We start from the raw sequence: 18,051 nt of genomic DNA, 5'->3' as shown, positions 1-18,051 counted from the left end.
AATGTTGATCACGCCGGATTGGAGTGCTCCGTTTGAGTTGATGTGCGATGCTAGCAATTGGGCCGTGGGAGCTGTGTTGGGGCAAAAGCGAGATAAGTTATTCAGGGTAATTTACTACACTAGTAAAACTTTGGATTCTGCTCAGAGGAATTACACAACCACGGAGAAGGAGCTGCTAGCAGTGGTGTATGCCTTTGATAAGTTCCGTTCTTATTTGATTGGAACTCATTCAATTGTTTACATTGATCATGCCGACATCCGCTACTTATTCACGAAGAAGGACTCCAAACCCCGATTGATTCGATGGATCTTGTTGCTTCAAGAATTTGATATGGAGATTCGTGATCGAAAGGGATGTGAGAATGTGGTAGCTGACCACTTATCTCGATTGGAGAATTCGATCGAAGGAGATGATCCAAAAATGGCCATCAATGAGTCGTTTCCCGATGAGCAGATTTGGGCTATGCTATTTAAGGATCCTTGGTATGCAAAGTATAGCAATTACTTGGTTATTGGAGCTCTTCCCGAGGGGTTGTCGCACTATCAAAAGAAGAAGTTCCTCCATGATGTCAAGTTTTATTATTGGGAGGATCCTTACCTATATCGGAGGTGCGCCGATGGCTTTATTCGGCGATGCGTTAGAGAACATGAATGGCCAAAGATCATTGAAGAGTGCCATAGCTCACCTAGTGGAGGCCACTTTGCTGCCAACTGCACTGCCATGAAGGTAAATCATAGTGGATTCTATTGGCCTTCAATTTTCGCAGACTGCCATGCTTTTGTGAAGTCGTGTGATCGTTGTCAATGCATGGGCAATATCACCAAGAAGGATGAGATGCCGCAGAATATCATTGTTGAGGTGGAGCTGTTTGATGTTTGGGGAATTGACTTCATGGGTCCTTTCCTTGCTTCTTGCGGGTTTTCCTACATATTGCTTGCTGTGGAGTATGTGTCTCGATGGGTGGAGGCGATCCCAACTACCACTAATGATTCCAAGGTAGTCATTAAATTCTTGCAAAAGAATATTTTGACTCGGTTCGGAGCACCGAGAGCGTTGCTTAGTGATGGGGGGTCGCACTTCAACAACAAGTTACTAGCAAGCGTGTTGGCGAAGTATGGAGTAAAGCACAAGGTGACGACTCCATATCATCCTCAAGCTAATGGACAGGCGGAGTTGGCTAATCGAGAGATCAAGCAAATCTTGGAGAAAAGTGTGGCCAACAAGAAAGATTGGGCAAAGCACTTAAATTATGCTCTTTGGGCGTATCGCACTGCCTACAAAACTCCGATTGGTATGTCTCCCTATCAACTTGTCTTCGGCAAGTCATGTCATTTACCTGTTGAGATAGAGCACAAGGCATATTGGGCGACGAGGAGAATCAATTTGGAGTTCAAGGAGACTGGTCATATAAGGCATGATTTATTGACGGAGTTAGATGAATGGAGGAATGAGGCCTATGAGAGTTCCCGCATCTACAAAGAGATGGCCAAGAAATTCCATGATCTGAGCATCTGCACCAAGGAAATTAAGCCAGGAGATGAGGTACTTTTATACAATTTGAAATTACGTTTGTTTCCTGGCAAGCTGCAATCAAGATGGACAGGGCCATATGTGGTGCATAAGAGCAATTGAAATGGGACGTATGAGTTGTTTGCCGCTGATGGCACTACCTTTACTGTCAATGGTCATCGTCTCAAACCATACTTCAAGTCAAACGTGGATCGTGGTCTTGAAGTTGTCAAATTCAATGACCCATGAGTTTGAGGTATCGTCGAGCTCTAGACGTTAAATTAAGCACTTGTTGGGAGGTAACCCAACTGTTTGTTTTTGTTTTGTTTTTCTTTCAGTTTCGTTTTGTTTTTCTTTGTTTCTTTGTTTTGTTTGGGTTTTTTTTTAGTGCGGTGTTTGGAAGTCGCGAGAACTCGCGCTTTACCACCGCCAGAGGAACAGGTGTTTCTCTGCCAGATTTCTGGAGGTCTTCCTGTCCAGAGAAGCCGCTCGCTTCGCTGCCCTGTCCAGCGCAGCCTTTTCTACTCTTCGCTGCCCTACCCAGCGCCGCCACTCTCCCACTGCAACAGACCGCAAATCCCCCTCTTCACCGCCTTTCACGATGATTCAGTTTGTCAATGCCAATAATCAGGGATGTTTTCTACACTCTTCTTATTTCTTTTATGCCCTGAGGACATGGCATGCTTTAAGTGTGGGGGGTGTTTTGGAGAGTGTTTTGGAGCTTATATTTTTCAAAAAATGGGCGAAATTGATTTTTCTATGCTTAGTTTTTAGTCTCAAATCTGGCTAATTTTTATGAATTTGTGGAAGAGAAGATGGTTTTCAATGTGCATTTCGGGTTTGTGTTTGTTTGGTGGTTATTCTTATTTTACTTTTAATATATGTTTCTTGTGCAAAGAATTATGAGTTTTGTTGCAACACTTTTGTAAGTAAGTAAAACGTGATTTGTCCGGTAGATGCTAGAAGGAGTGTTGTCATTGTGATTGCCTACGATCGTATCTTATCTGTGAAATGTGGAAAAATATTGGACGAATTGCCAACTTAAAAAATTGCCAGCTCTGAAACATCTGGCCTGTTCTGAAATATGATAGCTCTGAGTCTCTGCTCCTCTAGTCTAACTATGAGCATGGGAAACCACGTGAAAAGACTTTGGATTACATCCAAATGGTTTTATTTCATGAATTATGGCTCAACTGTCGAAAATCTCAAGCACACAAAGTGTGAAAATTGGTGATATTGATTATAAAGGCGATCACATTAGGGAATTCACTTCTAGCGGAGAATTGGGTCTGATCGAATTACTTGCATTACTCTTTTGTTGCTTCTTAAACTTTGAGTTACTTGCATGACCGAGAGATGTATGTTGATTGTAAAGTGTTGAATTGACTTTGTGAATGTTTGGATGGAAATGAACATTGTTGAAATCAATCTCTTCCTAGGATTCATATAGATTTTGCTTGAGGACAAGCAAAAGGCTAAGTGTGGGGGAGTTGATTTATGCTTAATTTACTCTATTTTTAAGGGTTTGTTTGTGCATGTTTTAAGATAATCTTCTGGAAATTGGTACGTTTATGGTGTATTTTATGCTTTGCAGGAGATTTAGGCTTTCGAGATAGAAGAATGCAGGTTTGGAGAATTTTGGATGAATTTGGCGTTTTCTAGGTGTTCTGGTCTCCAGAACAGACGAACCGAAGTCTCCAGAGCAGAGAAATCATCATTCCTCTGGAGTCAGAGAAATCAAAGACCTCAAGTCTCCAGTGCAGCAGAATCAATCGCCAGAGAAATCACCATTTCTCTGGAGTCAGCGAAATCAAGAAGCCAGTGTAGCGAAGTCATCACCAGAGGAGTCAATAATCAGAGCAGCCAAGTGAGAGTCAGAGCAGAGAAATAAGTCAGAGCAGAGGGGAGAGAAGCCATTACAGCGGAATCGCAATGTCCATTACAGCGGAATCGAGAAGTCAGAGAAATCACCGTTCCTCTTGAGATTGCAGAGAAATCACCATTCCGCTGGCGACCCATTCCGCTGGCGACCCATTTCTCTAGCGCGATAGCCGTTACCCTGACGATAGCCGTTCCTCTGGCGAGACCAGAGAAATCACAATTCCTCTGGCGAGAGCTGCGAATTCGGCGAGAGTAGGAGTATTTTCCGGAGCGCGCATCCAGCTGGAGAGTTGCCTTATTTCACACGATTCTATTATCTTTAGAATTCTACTTTGCATGGCAACTTCCATGGTGATCCGAAGGAAATCTGAAATCTATAAATAGGTCCTCTTTTGACCTATTAAAAAAAAACCCGAACCCTAGCATTCATATATTCAATTTTCTAGCTTTAGAATTTTATTGTTTTCCAGTTTTCAAGGCTTGGATCAAGATTGAAGATTCAAGTTGCTACTTCAGTTTTTATTCGATTTTTATACAATTCAGTTTTTATAATTGCTTTCTTTTTAATTATGCTTTTGTTTTATTTTGCTATGTCTAGCTAGTTTCCTTTAGCTGATTCTAGGGTTTGTAAATAGTTGATTGAATTTATGTGATTTATTTGTTAATACCTTTGTGCCTTCCAGTTTATGATTCATAATTCCTGGTGCTTATTTTCTTGTGAATTATTTGGCCAATAGTTTGCATGTTTAGCTATTCGGTTTGAGACCTAGCGGAGATAACTGTTTAGCGGATTCAGGAATGTATGATATGATTTTAACCTTGAGACCTAGCGGAGATAGGTGGATCATAGGGAGCTATTCTTAGGATCTATTGGGAGTTAGTAGATTTTCTTGAGACCTAACGGAGATAGAGAATTTACTAATCTACGATCGTTGCTGCTCTAGCGAGAGTAATTGATTAATTAAGTGATCTCTCATCATAACTGGATTAAATTGGTACATAGGATTAATAGATTAATTACGTAGATTTAGTTAATGAATTTACTACCCTAGGATCAGTTGTCTTTCATATTTGATTTTTCTATGTGATTTTGATTATCGTTATTTGCGTTTTAGTTTAAGACAGAGAGTTAACGAACTCTCTGTCATAGCAGAGGAATGACTTCTCGGGTCAGGGCAGAGAAATGAATTCTCGGTCAGAGCAGAGAAATGGGAAGCCAGAGAAATCAACATATCAGAGCAGAGAAATCACTAGTCAGAGGAATCACTCGTCAGAGGAATCACTCGTCAGAGGAATCAATAGTCAGAGGAATCACTCGTCAGAGGAATCAACATATATCAGAGCATAGGAATGACTTCGCTGCCAGAGCAGAGGAATGGAGAACTCTCTGACAGACTCAAGACAGAACATTGCAGACAAAAGCAAACTCGAAAATTCATCAACTTTTCATTCCCAAAATTCATCAAACATCACGTTAATCCTTTCATATACTCATGCTCATCATCAAATCATCATTCAAGATATAACCTCCAGGATTTTCCAAATTTTTATATATATCAAACTGAATTTTATAAAAATCATGTCTCAAGACTAAGCTTTGCAAAACACACCTTAATCACCTCAAATCATCACATATAACATATTTCTCACCCCAATTTAAGAAAAGAACCAGAAAGATTTTTAAAGGGCATGAACCCTAATTTTCGAAAATGAAGAAAAAGGAGGAGGGGGAGTTTCTCATGCTTCAATCATCTTTCTATACACATATAAAACATCATAGAAGCTAGATTTATGTAATTAAAGATCACTTACCCAAGATCAATCAAAGAACAAAGTTTTCCTATTTCAATCCTCGTGATCAAGCTCCACGGTTCTCTTGTAGTTCAAAGATTTGGAAGTGTTTAAGCTTGATTTGGTGGATGATTTTGTTCTTGATGTGAACTTAGGAGATTTGGTGATTCATCTTTGGTGATCTTTTGGAGCAACATCGGTAGAGAGGGAGAGGAATTGGAGAGTGCCGAGAGTGATGAAGTGTGAGGGAGTGAAATGAATTTGGCTTGCTTAGGAAGGATGATTAGGGACAAATAACTATTCCTCATTTAATGCATGGTTCCCTCATAACTTTACATACTAATCCCTTTCTTCACTCATCCACACGTCCACTTGCAAGGCTAGGTAATTAGCACATGCACAATTGGATTAAAAAAAATCATGTACGTGTAATATTGTGTGGTGTAGATAATCCATGTATAAAAAAAAATCATGGAAGACTAATCATCAATTAATTAAAATCCTAGAGTATAAAACTCTTGCGATCTAAAAAAAATAAAAAAATATAGCACTAATATTAGCGCACTCACTCAAACAAATCTCAGATAAAACACAGATACATAACACATCAAAGTAATCAACAATCATCTCTCAATTAGATCATCTCTCGGATCGACTCTCCCTTCTATAGGGTTTCTCACTCACTTATCTCAACTTTATTCTTAATCAGATGTTCCTATTAATAATAGGACAATTAATCTCACAGATACTTCTGTATCCGTCATCGGGAAAAATAAATTATGCTCTTTCCTCAATTCAATTAGCATCTTTTCCTCAAACTGCTCACTCTCTATCTTCATCATTGATTTTATCAGACTCATATCTCCATCTAAAATAATAACTTATCTCATCAAAATAATGTAACTCTAATTCTCAATACCTCTATTTATCATCATAACTCCATCTCATCTTAATTACAATTTCATATCTTAGTACCGTAGTACTCTCTGTAGTGTCTCGACACTACTACTACTCATAAAAGTATGGGGTGTTACATCCTACCCCCCTTAAAAAAAAATTCGTCCCAAAATTTGAGTTATTCACCTTCGGGAAAAAGCTCGGGATATTTCTCTTTCATCTTCTCTTCAAGTTCCCATGTTGCTTCATTTTGCCCATGATGTCTCCATTGGATTTTCACCAAAGGAATTGACTTGTTTCTCAATTGCTGGATCTTCCGGTCCAGAATAGCATCGGACCTCTCTTCGTAGCTCAAGTCCGGCTCTAGGGACACTTTTTCTCGATGAATGACTTGTTTTGGATCAAACACATATTTTCTTAATTGGGAAACATGGAAAACGTTATGAACGTTCGCGAAGCTCGAAGGCAACGCAAGTCTATAGGCAACCGGGCCTACTTTCTCGAGTATATTGTAGGGTCTAATATATCTCGGTTTGAGTTTTCCTCTAACTCCAAAACGATGTATTCCCCTGGATGGGGAAACTTTAAGAAAGACTTTGTCTCCTACATCAAAATGAATCTCTGTTCGCCTGGTGTCTGCATAAGACTTTTGGCGTCTTGTGCTTCTTTTAAATTTTCTGTCGAATCTGTCGCACAATGGCGATCATCTTCTTCAAAGGCTTCTGGTCCAAGCACTTTTCTCTCTCCAACGTCATCCCAAAAAAAGCGGGGATCTACATTTTCGTCCATACAAGGCTGCTATTTCTCGTTTCATTACTTCCCACCAAAATTTCGTTTTTAAATCTTGGTACTTCCTCGTACCTCCTGGGTGTGCTGTGTAAGCGGTGTCATGAGCTTTACTCATGTTTTCATTTTTTTTCAGCTCTTCTCTATCAAGCACACACATTCTTCCATCAAATAATATGGCATTGTCTGCCGCTTCTTGATAATTCTCCATCTTCTCGGTTCGAATCTTCATTCGTAACCTGTCCATCTTTTCATCCTCTCTTTGAGCTGTGATTATCCTTGACCGTAGGTCAGATGTAATGTTCAGTGTAGCAATCACTATTTCCATCATTTGAGGTGGTATCACTACCTCCAATCTCAATATCTCGAATTCTTTGGTCAAGTTTTCTTCTTGAGTAAGGATAAATCTTAACTCTCCTTGATTCTTTCTACTCAACACATCAGTGACAACGTTAGCTTTTCCGGGGTGATAATTTATTCCACAATCGTAATCCTTCACTAACTCTAACCATCTTCTCTGTCGCATGTTTAGATCTTTTTGCTCAAAGAAGTATTTGAGACTTTTATGATCGGACAATTAATCTCACAGATACTTTTGTATCCGTCATCGGGAAAAATAAATTATGCTCTTTCCTCAATTCAATTAGCATCTTTATCTCAACTTGTTTCCTCAAACTGCTTACTCTCTATCTTCATCATTGATTTTATCAGACTCATATCTCCATCTAAAATAATAACTTATCTCATCAAAATAATGTAACTCTAATTCTCAATACCTCTATTTATCATCATAACTCCATCTCATCTTAATTATAATCTCATATCTTAGTACCGTAGTACTCTCTGTAGTGTCTCGACACTACTACTACTCATAAAAGTACGGGGTGTTACAGTAGGAAAGTATTTTCCGAACCACGTAAAAGTCTTTGTGTTATTTACAGCTTTCAGTCTTTACATACTTACCTGTGTTCTTATCTTTGATAAACTGAATACTGAATAACTGCAAAGAGAAACCTAAGACTAACAACGTGCTCAACCGAGGCTATTACGAAACAAAGATATTTTCCGCTGCGTGTGATATCAGTCTGACTGATCTATTCTCTGATAGTCAGGAAGACTTATATCATCTCTGTTTTAGCAAACTAGACTGAAGCCCTTACGTGCATCTAGTTAAGTTCCAGCAACTTAACTGATAACTCCTTACTGAAGAGTTTTCAGTATCAGTCGTCAACCCTGTTTGGTCAAAACTGTTTTCAGTCAACAGGTGTCATAGTTTGCGTGTAAAGTTTCGTTTTGATCTCTATCTTGAGATCCCTCTGTTTTTAGAGGAAAGAAAAATAGCCTATAGGTGTATCCCCCCATACACCTATTCGAGACCCTCCGGACCTAACATTACTAAATTTGTTTTATTATTTTTACAATTATTATTTATTATATTAATAATATTAGTATTATTATTTATTATTATTATTAAAATTATTTTATTATTTTTACTATTATTATTTATTATTATTAATAATTTTATTATATTATATTATTACTAAAGTTGTTTTATTATTTTTACAATCATTATTTATTATATTAATAATATTATTTATTTATTACTATTATTATTAAAATTATTTTATTATTTTTACTATTATTATTATTATTATTAATTTTATTATATTATTATATTATTTTTGCAATTATTATTATTAATTATTTAATTAAACAAATAAACTTTTATTATATAGTAATCTCATATCCGTGAGAATACATAATACCATGGGGGAGGGGAGGAATGGCTAATCCCATATGCATGGGAATAGGCAATCCATCGGGAATGGTGATTCCCATTACAAAAACAGTACCAGCCATAGGATTGGGAATGGATGCAGTAATCACCATTCCATTCTCATTCAATTCCTTTATACCAGCCATGCCCTTATTATTTCCATGGTGTAATCCAAAGTATATTTTGAGCCACCTCTATGCTTTATGTTTCATGTTCCTACTCTATTTGGTTCAGACATCCTATTACTTCGCGTCTTTTCTGCTTTTGCTTTCACATCATCCCGACCCCAATACTCCTTCCAATTTGCCCACTCTCTGTCAGAAATGAATGGAGGTGGTTTCTCCTTGTTTCGACACCTCTTGATCTTATGATAAGGCATTTTCATGCAAGTTGGCTTTGGGATCCATTAAACACCATATATTTCACCAACGTTTATATTGTGCAATTTTTAATTGGAATTGGTGTTTGGTATCATATAAAATCATAATTTTGATATTCAATTCATCAAATGGTCCATACCGAAATGTCACATCACATGGGGTTGGGACCAATTTTTTCATAACCAATTTGCAAATTGGTCCCATTTCTTGAGATCATGTAATCTTAAAATTAGGATTTGCAGGCGTATTATCTAACATTATTTTATTTTCGCTTTATTACTTGTTAAAATAGAAATTTTAGTTAAAACAAAAATATCACCCTTGAAAGCACAAGAACACAGAGTAAGAGCACTCTCAGCGAAAATTCCAAAATTATGCTCCTATATTCCTCCCTAAAGTTTCCCTATTTAATTTTAGGATCTCGATTTTATAAATGCATACACCAGATCTCCTATTTTCTACATAAAAACAATAATTATGTGTGAGCCCTACTAATTATAAGCTTAAAATAAATTTAGGATGAGTGTAAATTTAAAATTGAATTTAGGTAGGTGTAAAATTTTTTGTAGGCCCCATCTAATTTAGGGGATTTGCTGGATGCATTTTTTTTATCTCATTTTCAATTATTTTAGCCTAAATTTAGAGTTAGTGATGCATTTAGGTGATCTGCTGGGAGTGCTCTAAGAATCAAGCCTCATCATAATATCATGTGTGTGAACAATGAGGTCCCGAGTTCAAACCCCACTGCTCCCCCTCCCAACTCCCCCAAGTAAAAAAAAAAACAAAAATCCAAAATGAAAAGTACCGATAAAAAAAAAAGAGTACTGACTGTAAGATTTGAGCCTTTCCAAGCCCTACCGACTAAGCCCCGAAAGAAGAAGCTCCAAGCAACAAATAAAACAGGGGAGCCTAGGATCACACAACACACACAAGACATTAAATTTCCTCACACATAAAAACTATAAATATAAACATAAGTTTCTCACAATTAATACTACTATTTCTTGTAGTGATAATGTCGTCTCTTAATTCCACTTTTACATTCCTTTTGTTAATTTTCGCAAACTTGTTACTTGTGGGAGCTTCTACATCTAACAATCATGATTTTCTGGAATGTCTAATCCATGAATTTCAACTCTCAAACTTAGATACTGATATAATCTACACCCCTCAAAATGCAACATATGCATCTCTTCTGCTAACCCAAAATCTACGGGCAGCTACCACCTCACCGGAGAAACCTGATCTCATCGTCACTCCATTCTATGTGTCCGAAATCCAGGCAGCAGTCTTCTGCTCCCGGAAACTCGGCCTGCAGATCAGAGTCAAGAGTGGCGGCCACGACTACGAAGGCCTTTCCTACACCTCTGCATCAACGCCTTTCATGATCATCGACATGAGAAACTTCCGATCTGTAACCGTCAACGACAAGGCGAAAACAGCATGGGTGCAGGCCGGTGCAACCCTCGGCGAACTCTACTACACAATCTCCCTTAAAAGCAAGACTCTTGGTTTCCCAGCCGGGGCTTGCCCGACGGTGGGCGTGGGCGGCCACTTCAGTGGCGGAGGGTACAGTATGATGTCACGCAAGCATTCCATCGCATCAGACCACATCGTAGACGCCAAACTGATCAACGCCGACGGCGAAATCCTGGACAGGAGCAGCATGGGAGAAGATCTGTTTTGGGCCATCCGAGGTGGCGGCGGCACAAGCTTCGGGATTGTTCTAGAATTCAAGGTGACGCTAGTCAGTGTCCCGGAAACGGTCACCGTTTTCAACGTGACACGAACTTTAGAAGAAAACGCGACTGATATAGTAAATAAATGGCAATATATCGCCGACAAGGTCGACGAGAATCTTCTGCTCAGGCTTTTCTTGGCTCCCAGCAACTCTCGTACAATCTCAGCTTCGTTCACGACGCTGTATCTGGGAAGGATTGGCGACCTCATGCCAATAATGGAGGAGCAGTTTCCAGAGCTGGGATTAACCGAGAAAGATTGCATCGAGATGAGGTGGGTAGAATCTCATCTCTTCTTCGCCGGACTTGAGAATAGGACAGTAGACGTTTTGCTGGACCGCACGCCGCAGGGCATCTACGGCCCATCCTACTTCAAAGGGAAATCAGACTACGTGAGTGCTCCCATCCCGGTTAAGGGTCTGAGAGAGATATGGCGGTTCCTTCTAGAAGAAGAAGGTTCTCAGGCTCAGCTGCAGTTCAGTCCTTACGGGGGAGTTTTCAATACAATCTCCGACTCCGAAACGCCGTTCCCTCATCGTAACGGAAATATATTCATGATCTACTACGTCGTGGTATGGGACAACCCATCAGAATCACAAACGCATCTTGATTGGATCAGAGGCTTCTACAGCTTCATGGCACGGTATGTCACCCAAAATCCTAGGGCTGCTTACTTCAACTACAGAGATCTTGATATTGGGAGCAACACTCAAGACAGCAGTATTACCAGTTACGATCAGGCTAGTGTTTGGGGCCTCAAATATTTTAAGAACAATTTCAGAAGATTAGTTCGTGTGAAGACCAAAATTGACCCCTCAAACTTTTTCAGAAACGAGCAAAGTATTCCACCCTTGGTATCGTATTTAGAAAATAGATTCAACAGTTCATCGATATAATCTATCTATATACTAATAGAAAAAAAGCCTAAGGAACCTAAGGCACAACTTCTGAATTGCCTATTTTACCTTTGTGCAATATATTTTATACTATATATTTATATTTGATATACATTTATTTGTTATGTTCGGATTGTGGCTTAGGCGCCTTCGTTTCTCTTGGGCGCTCCTCTCTTCTGGGTGGTTCTCTTCCTCTTTTTCTTTTCTTTTTGCCTTTTTTGTTTTTGCTTTTTGCTTGTTTGGGTGTGTTGTGGGGTTTTAACCCTCCTTTCTTGTTCGGATGCTGGTTTCGGGTGCTCCCCTCCCGTTGAGGTTGCTTTGCTAGTTGTTTCTTGGGTTATGTTTGTTTCGGGCTGCTATTTGTTTCTTCTTGATACGATGTTGCCCGGGTTGTGTTATTTGCTTAATGTTTTGGATGCAACACCTTGGTGAGCAATTTTCGCCGTGATTTGTCCGGTAGATGCTATGCGGAGTGTTTTCAATGCTTTTGCCTAATATCTTTTCTCTGGTTTGTATCGTTTGGTTGGCTATTGGTTTTGATTGTTATGGGTCTATGCTCCTTTGATGTTTCTGTTGTGCATCATGAGCATGGGAAACCACGCGGGAAAATTTTGGGTCATCCCCAAAAGTGCTTATCTCGTGAAGATAGCCTATCTTGAGAGCATAATAATTTGACCTTTTAAAAAAAGGGTGAGATTTGACACTACAAAAAAACGCATGATTCCCAGCGAAAATCACCGGCGGCATGGCCGACGGCGATTCCCGGCGGCTCTCCGACGGTGGAGTAGTCGACCCGTTTTTTTTAAATGTGCGGCATAAATAGCAGCGGCAGCGTAGCCGCCGACGATCAAATATTTTTAGTACTGAATTTACGTTTCGTGCAATTTTGCTCCATGAAGCTACATTGTTGCTAACCACGGATAGAAGCCCTGCAACCACCACGAATGCAAGGGGCAGCCCTTTGCAGCTTCTTGCAATCTCATTTCCAATCTTCTCGAATTTCGGAGGACAATCTTGATGCGCAAACACCTTCTGTTGAAATAGATTCCAACTTTAAGCTTCATTCATCAAACACATCTTGTGGAAACCGCTCAAACGATCAGCATAAGCAGCCACATCAGTTTCTCTTGTCGTTAACATGACTCGGCTTCCATTACCATCATCGGGAAGTATATTTCTTACATCATCCGAAGCCTCTGTACATCAAACATCATATATTACAAGGAAATACCTCTTGCCTTTCAAGATTTTGAACACTTTCTCCAATTACTGTAATCGGTCTCTTCAGGGTGATCTATATATTAATAGGAAAACTTATTACTTCAGATATTATAAAATCAAATTGACGAATGAGTTGATCTATCAAAGTAATAATCTTTCTATGCCTACATAGAGCTCAAGGAAAAAAGTGCACAATTGCATAATATGATGAAGACAGTTTCTGTGTATATCGGAAGCTAAAAACGAAAGCCGTAAAAAAAATTACAGAGCTAAAAAAAGAGTGCAAGGCTTGTAAATACTAAGAAGTACAATTTGGTACAAACAAAAAGCCCAAACCTAAGTGGGCTCAGCCCCAGACTTATGAAGAATAGCTTTTGGAGCAAATAGAAAGCCCAAACCCAATTGGGCTCATCAGCAATAACTATGGGCCAAATAAGCCCATAGTCAATTCATTAAAATAGTTAAGGGAGAAAGTGAATAGACTCTATCACTTTGGGCTTATTATTGAGCATTTAAGATCTTCTATTGCAAATTTGTGTGGCATTATCTATTGCATATATAGATGAACAACATGTGGCAATCTTAAGGGTACAAGAACCCAAACATGTCAATCATCTATAAATGTAATAGGAGAGATGTCACACTATATTGCAATAGAATATCCGAATTGATTGTTGAGAGGCTGACTTTGCCACAATGACAACTATAAGTAAAATAATGTAAACAAGAATGTCAATCCACACATACATTCAACTTTGAGAAATACATGATAACACAGTATATAGCATTTAGATTTATTTTAAACTAGCTAGCATGCAAAAGAGTAGGAGCTTATCAACTATTCATGCTTAAACAAACATCACCAACCATTTCACCTTTAACTCTCTGCTTCATTCATAAGTCGAATATCTTATAAGCTGGCTAGCTCCATCAATACTCTGCATCTGAAAAAGAAAAGAAAAAGTGACAAGAATCAACTGACATTCTACCAACAGAGAAATGTTCAAAAGAGAGGAAGATGCAATTAGCATACTAATCTTATTTCTATAAAGCATGGCTGCTAAAAATGGTGTCAAATCATTCTACTTTTAAAAATTTCTAACCTGGTATGAAGCACAGAGTCAAGTTTGAAAGATCATATCAAAAATGCTTCAAACTAACTTGTAGGGCATCCCGTTTCTCTCTTATCTCTGTCGCCGAGTACTGAAGAGATGGGTTAAGATCATCGATCTCAATCAGTTCAAGTGTTGTAATTTTTCCAATATCAACTGGGATCTCAGACAAATATGGACAACGATGAAGCATTAGGCGCTGAAGCCTCGGAAAGTGGCTACATTCAGTTGTCCAGTTCTGCAGATTTGATTCATCAATATGCAAAAGTCTCAGATTCACAAATCCCCCCTCAATAGTTTTCCAGTGTTCCCCGTAGCAAGCATGGTTCTTTAGTTTCAACACTTGAAGAGAAGGCAACCGGCAAAAAACCATCATATCTGTCCAAGGAAGCCGCCATCCACTCAATTCCAACTTTTTCAGCGATCCAGGAAAATCAAAATTCAGACACGGTTGAAATGAACTACGCAGAGTCTCCAACTTCAATTTCTCCAGTCGATGCAGACATCTAAGATTGACAAAAGCATAGTTTGAACCTAACTTCCCTAACGAGTAGAATATTTCCAACTTTCTGATGTTTGGAATTTTATCCACGATACTATCACTAAATGCAAAGTTTGTTGCCAGAGAAAGTGTTTGGAAGTTTTCTAGATGATTCATTCGATCATCTGGATCGGGAAGAGGTAAAGGAAGAAATGAAAAGGCGATAAGATGCCTTAATTGCCGCAGCCACCAAATCTCCCTAGGCAAGCTAACCTCAGATCTATAAATAATTAAAGTCTGAAGTCTATAAAGGCTATATATAGTTGAAGGAACAATATTGCTAGGAATGTTGGAAGCAAGGTAAGTGAGAAAAATCAAATCAAACACTTGACCTAACTCCCAAATTGCATGATCATTTCTACGTAAAACATGAAGGACCTCAAGAAACCTAAAATTCTCTACAGAGCCTTTGGGCCTATACCCTCTCTGTGGGATACATACAATAGAACGGGTGCATGAGCTATGCATAGAGTCCTTAAGATCCAGATCACACCAACTAACACTTATGTGTCGATGATTTTGTAGCACTTGTGGAAGAAAATGCCTTCTCAAGATAGGATTAGGAAAGTAATCCATAATAGGTAGAAGGAACTTCTCTTCCCCAGCCTGTCTTGAACAAAAGTCCCGAACCATACTATGGAGCTTGCAACTTTTGATTTTGCCATCAATCTTCTTGCTAGTAACCAAAACTAGACTTTGCTCGACCAGCACCTCCAAAACATCTTCCGCCACCTCTTCCAACGTTTTAGATTCATCCCGACCTTCCAAAAAGCCCTCAGCTACCCAAAGTTTGATGAGTTCTGAGACACGGATCTCATAATCTTCAGGGAAGCCTGCCATATACAAGAAACACTCCCTCAAATGTCGAGGCAAGTGTTTGTAACTCAAAGATAATAATATTGTTTCCAACTGTCCATCATTTGCCCCAATTTGCTTCCACGACTTTGGAGTTCTATCAATCTTGGATAAAAGTCCTGCCACAGTAACAATTGAAAGGGGCAGTCCTTCGCAACGTTTTACATATTTTCCCCCAACATCTTGTAGCTCAACAGAACAATCTTGATCTCCGAAGACCTTCTTCTGGAACAAACACCAACTTTGTTGGTCATCCAAGAAACGCATCATATGAATTGGGCTCATATAGCTAGCATAAGTAGCCACATTCTTTAGCCTTGTTGTTAATATGATCCGGCTTCCATTATTATCGTCAGGTAATAGCCTCTGTACCTGATCCCAAGCTACCGTACTCCACATATCGTCCATTACTATGAGATACCTCCTACCTTTTAAATATTTGTAAATTTCAGACTCCTTCTCCTCCCATTGTAAATCACTCTTTGCTTGGATTCCATTTCCTTTCATCGAAGCAAACAGATTTGAAAGAATAATTTCTACATTGTAATCTTTCGATATTGTGACCCAAGCGTGAAAATTAAAATGATAAGTAATGAATGTATCATCATAAACAATTCTAGCGAGTGTGGACTTACCAATGCCTCCCATTCCCACAATAGGGAGGACTTGCAGCTCGGATGAATAGCTTGTAAGCCATGACATAATCTGCAACCTATCTTCATCAAAACCAACCACAACATCCTTGCTTGTCGGTAAAGATCTTGATGATGAACCAACAGCAGTCCACTTAATTCTCTCCGCTAATCTCCCCAACCGGTTTGAAATGCTGACAGTCAACTCTGTTGCTACAGTGAGATCTTCATCAAAACCACCAAAATCTTCACTCCTGAGTGCAGATCTTGATGATGAATCAACAGCTGGAGAATCACTCAGTCGTCCTAAGTTGTTCACTGAATCTTCAGCAGTTGACATAATTCTCTCCGCTAATCTCTCCAACCGGTTTGAAATGCTGTCAATCAGCTCTGTTGCAACAGCTAGAGAATCACTAAATCTTCCTGTGTTAGCAACCGAATCTTTAGCAGTTGACATAATTCTCTCCACAAATCTCCCCAACAGGTGTGAAATGTCGAGAGTCCGCATGCTCACTGAATCCAGATCTTCACCAAAACCATCAAAATCTTCAATCTTGAGAGCAGATGTTGGTGATGAATCAACAGGGTTAGAGTTGTCTACTAAGTCTCGAGCAGTCCACTTAATTCTCTCCCCTAATCTCGCCAAACGGTTTGAACTGACAAACAGCGCTGTTGCTAATATCAGATCTTCATCAAGACCATCAAAATCTTCACTCTTGAATTCAAATCTTGATGATGCGGGAGAATCACTCAGTCGTCCTACGTTGTCAAGTGAGTCACTAGTTGTTGACATAATTCTCTCCGCTAAGCTCAGAAACCGGATTGAAATGCTGACAGTCAGCTCTGTTGCTACTCTCAAATCAACATCAAAATCCTTCAAATCATTAAGATGCTTCGAGTAATCAAAATAACCAACAAAACGAGAGTAGTTTACAAAGTATCTACCAGCCACCAAATCATCAAGACCGAAATAATAGTCTACAAAGTATCTAGCAGTCGACATAATTCTCACCACTCTCACCAACAGGTATATAAGGTTAACAATCAGCTCTATCGCAGATCTTGATGATGAGTCACTCCGCCTTCTTACGTTGTTGACTAGGTCGTCGGGACTCTTGCAGTAGTCCACCACATCTCCGGCAGTTGAGGCGAGCTCCTCTGCCAATTCCCCCAACTGGATTGAAAGTCTCACACTCGCCTCTGTGGACGCACAATCTGAGATATTTTCTGGGGAGAAAATATACTCAATAATCTCTTGTGTTGTATTTACTACCTCCCTGATTGTTGCTTCTTTTGGAAAATGTTTGAGATTCAGTTGCAAGAGAACAGCTTTGTCGTGGATGGATATAATTCGTTGTTTTACACGAGGAGTGATGATATCATCCTTGCGGTTAAGGATTTGGCGTAAAGTTTGTAGCAGAGAATCGAGAGCTTCAGAAGCCATATCAGGTATACGCAAACAATTTTGTCAAACTGAATGCTTATCGGATTGGATTGGAATTACCAATCCTTCCCCTGATTTCCAACACTTCCAAATTTTAAGTCAACTGTTAGGCGGAGAAAGAGTGAAGAATGTTTCAATTGATGAGGGGCCCGCGGAAGAAGGAGTCTCTCTGGTTTTGATTTTCGCTTTCTCACCGTTTGGTTGGGGGTGGCCAGCTTGGAACTTTCCGACAGACACCTAATCGTTGGGGGTCTGTGTCTTGACGGATCTAACTCCGTTGGTTATATAGGAGCTGTATTAGTTCAAAACTTTAATAGATTTCTGCAGATTTTTAAAGTTTGGATGTATTAGTTCAAGACTTTTAAAAGTTTATGAAAATTTGGGTGTATTCGTTTAAGACTTTTAAAAGTCTATAAAAATTTGGATGTATTCGTTCAAGACTTTTAAAAATCTATGAAAATCTGGGTGTATTCGTTAATCTATGGACTTTAAAGTTATAATGACTTTCATTGATTTCGTTGAGAAAATAGGCATGAACAAATCCGCATACAGACCACGAGAATTCACAAATACTGCAAAATCCCCGCGC

At 39.2% G+C, this 18,051-nt stretch overlaps 2 protein-coding genes across 3 annotated transcripts; one reads left to right on the top strand and one right to left on the bottom strand.

Moving 5' to 3' along the window:
* The first annotated feature begins 9,934 nt into the window (after positions 1–9,934).
* On the top strand, positions 9,935–11,782 carry LOC131017853 (berberine bridge enzyme-like 18). The gene has a single exon (XM_057946596.1). The coding sequence runs from the start codon at positions 10,038–10,040 to the stop codon at positions 11,655–11,657; it is 1,620 nt and encodes a 539-aa protein (XP_057802579.1). The 5' UTR covers positions 9,935–10,037; the 3' UTR covers positions 11,658–11,782.
* A 199-nt stretch (positions 11,783–11,981) lies between these two features.
* Positions 11,982–17,679, bottom strand: LOC131017855 (uncharacterized). Of its 2 annotated transcripts, XR_009099882.1 has the most exons (3): positions 16,022–17,679; positions 13,754–13,822; positions 11,982–12,951 (listed from the first exon to the last, which is right to left on the bottom strand). XR_009099882.1 is itself a non-coding variant. In XM_057946599.1 (2 exons), the coding sequence occupies exons 1-2, from the start codon at positions 17,460–17,462 to the stop codon at positions 13,809–13,811; spliced, it is 1,455 nt and encodes a 484-aa protein (XP_057802582.1). In that variant the 5' UTR covers positions 17,463–17,679; the 3' UTR covers positions 13,065–13,808. The 2 variants fall into 2 exon arrangements, 1 of the variants encoding a protein (XP_057802582.1); XM_057946599.1 differs by lacking the exon at positions 11,982–12,951 and having other exon boundaries at positions 13,065–13,822.
* Between the last annotated feature and the right edge of the window lie 372 nt (positions 17,680–18,051).

The sequence above is a fragment of the Salvia miltiorrhiza genome, chromosome 3, assembly GCF_028751815.1.
Source record: "Salvia miltiorrhiza cultivar Shanhuang (shh) chromosome 3, IMPLAD_Smil_shh, whole genome shotgun sequence".
NCBI lineage: Eukaryota > Viridiplantae > Streptophyta > Magnoliopsida > Lamiales > Lamiaceae > Salvia > Salvia miltiorrhiza.
Note: the sequence above shows the minus strand (reverse complement) of the source record. Positions and strands in the feature narration are given on the sequence as shown.

Excerpts from the sequence above, each read along its gene's own strand:
- LOC131017853 (XM_057946596.1), top strand. The coding sequence starts at position 10,038 with ATGTCGTCTCTTAATTCCACTTTTACATTCCTTTTGTTAATTTTCGCA.
- LOC131017855 (XM_057946599.1), bottom strand. The coding sequence starts at position 17,462 with ATGGCTTCTGAAGCTCTCGATTCTCTGCTACAAACTTTACGCCAAATC.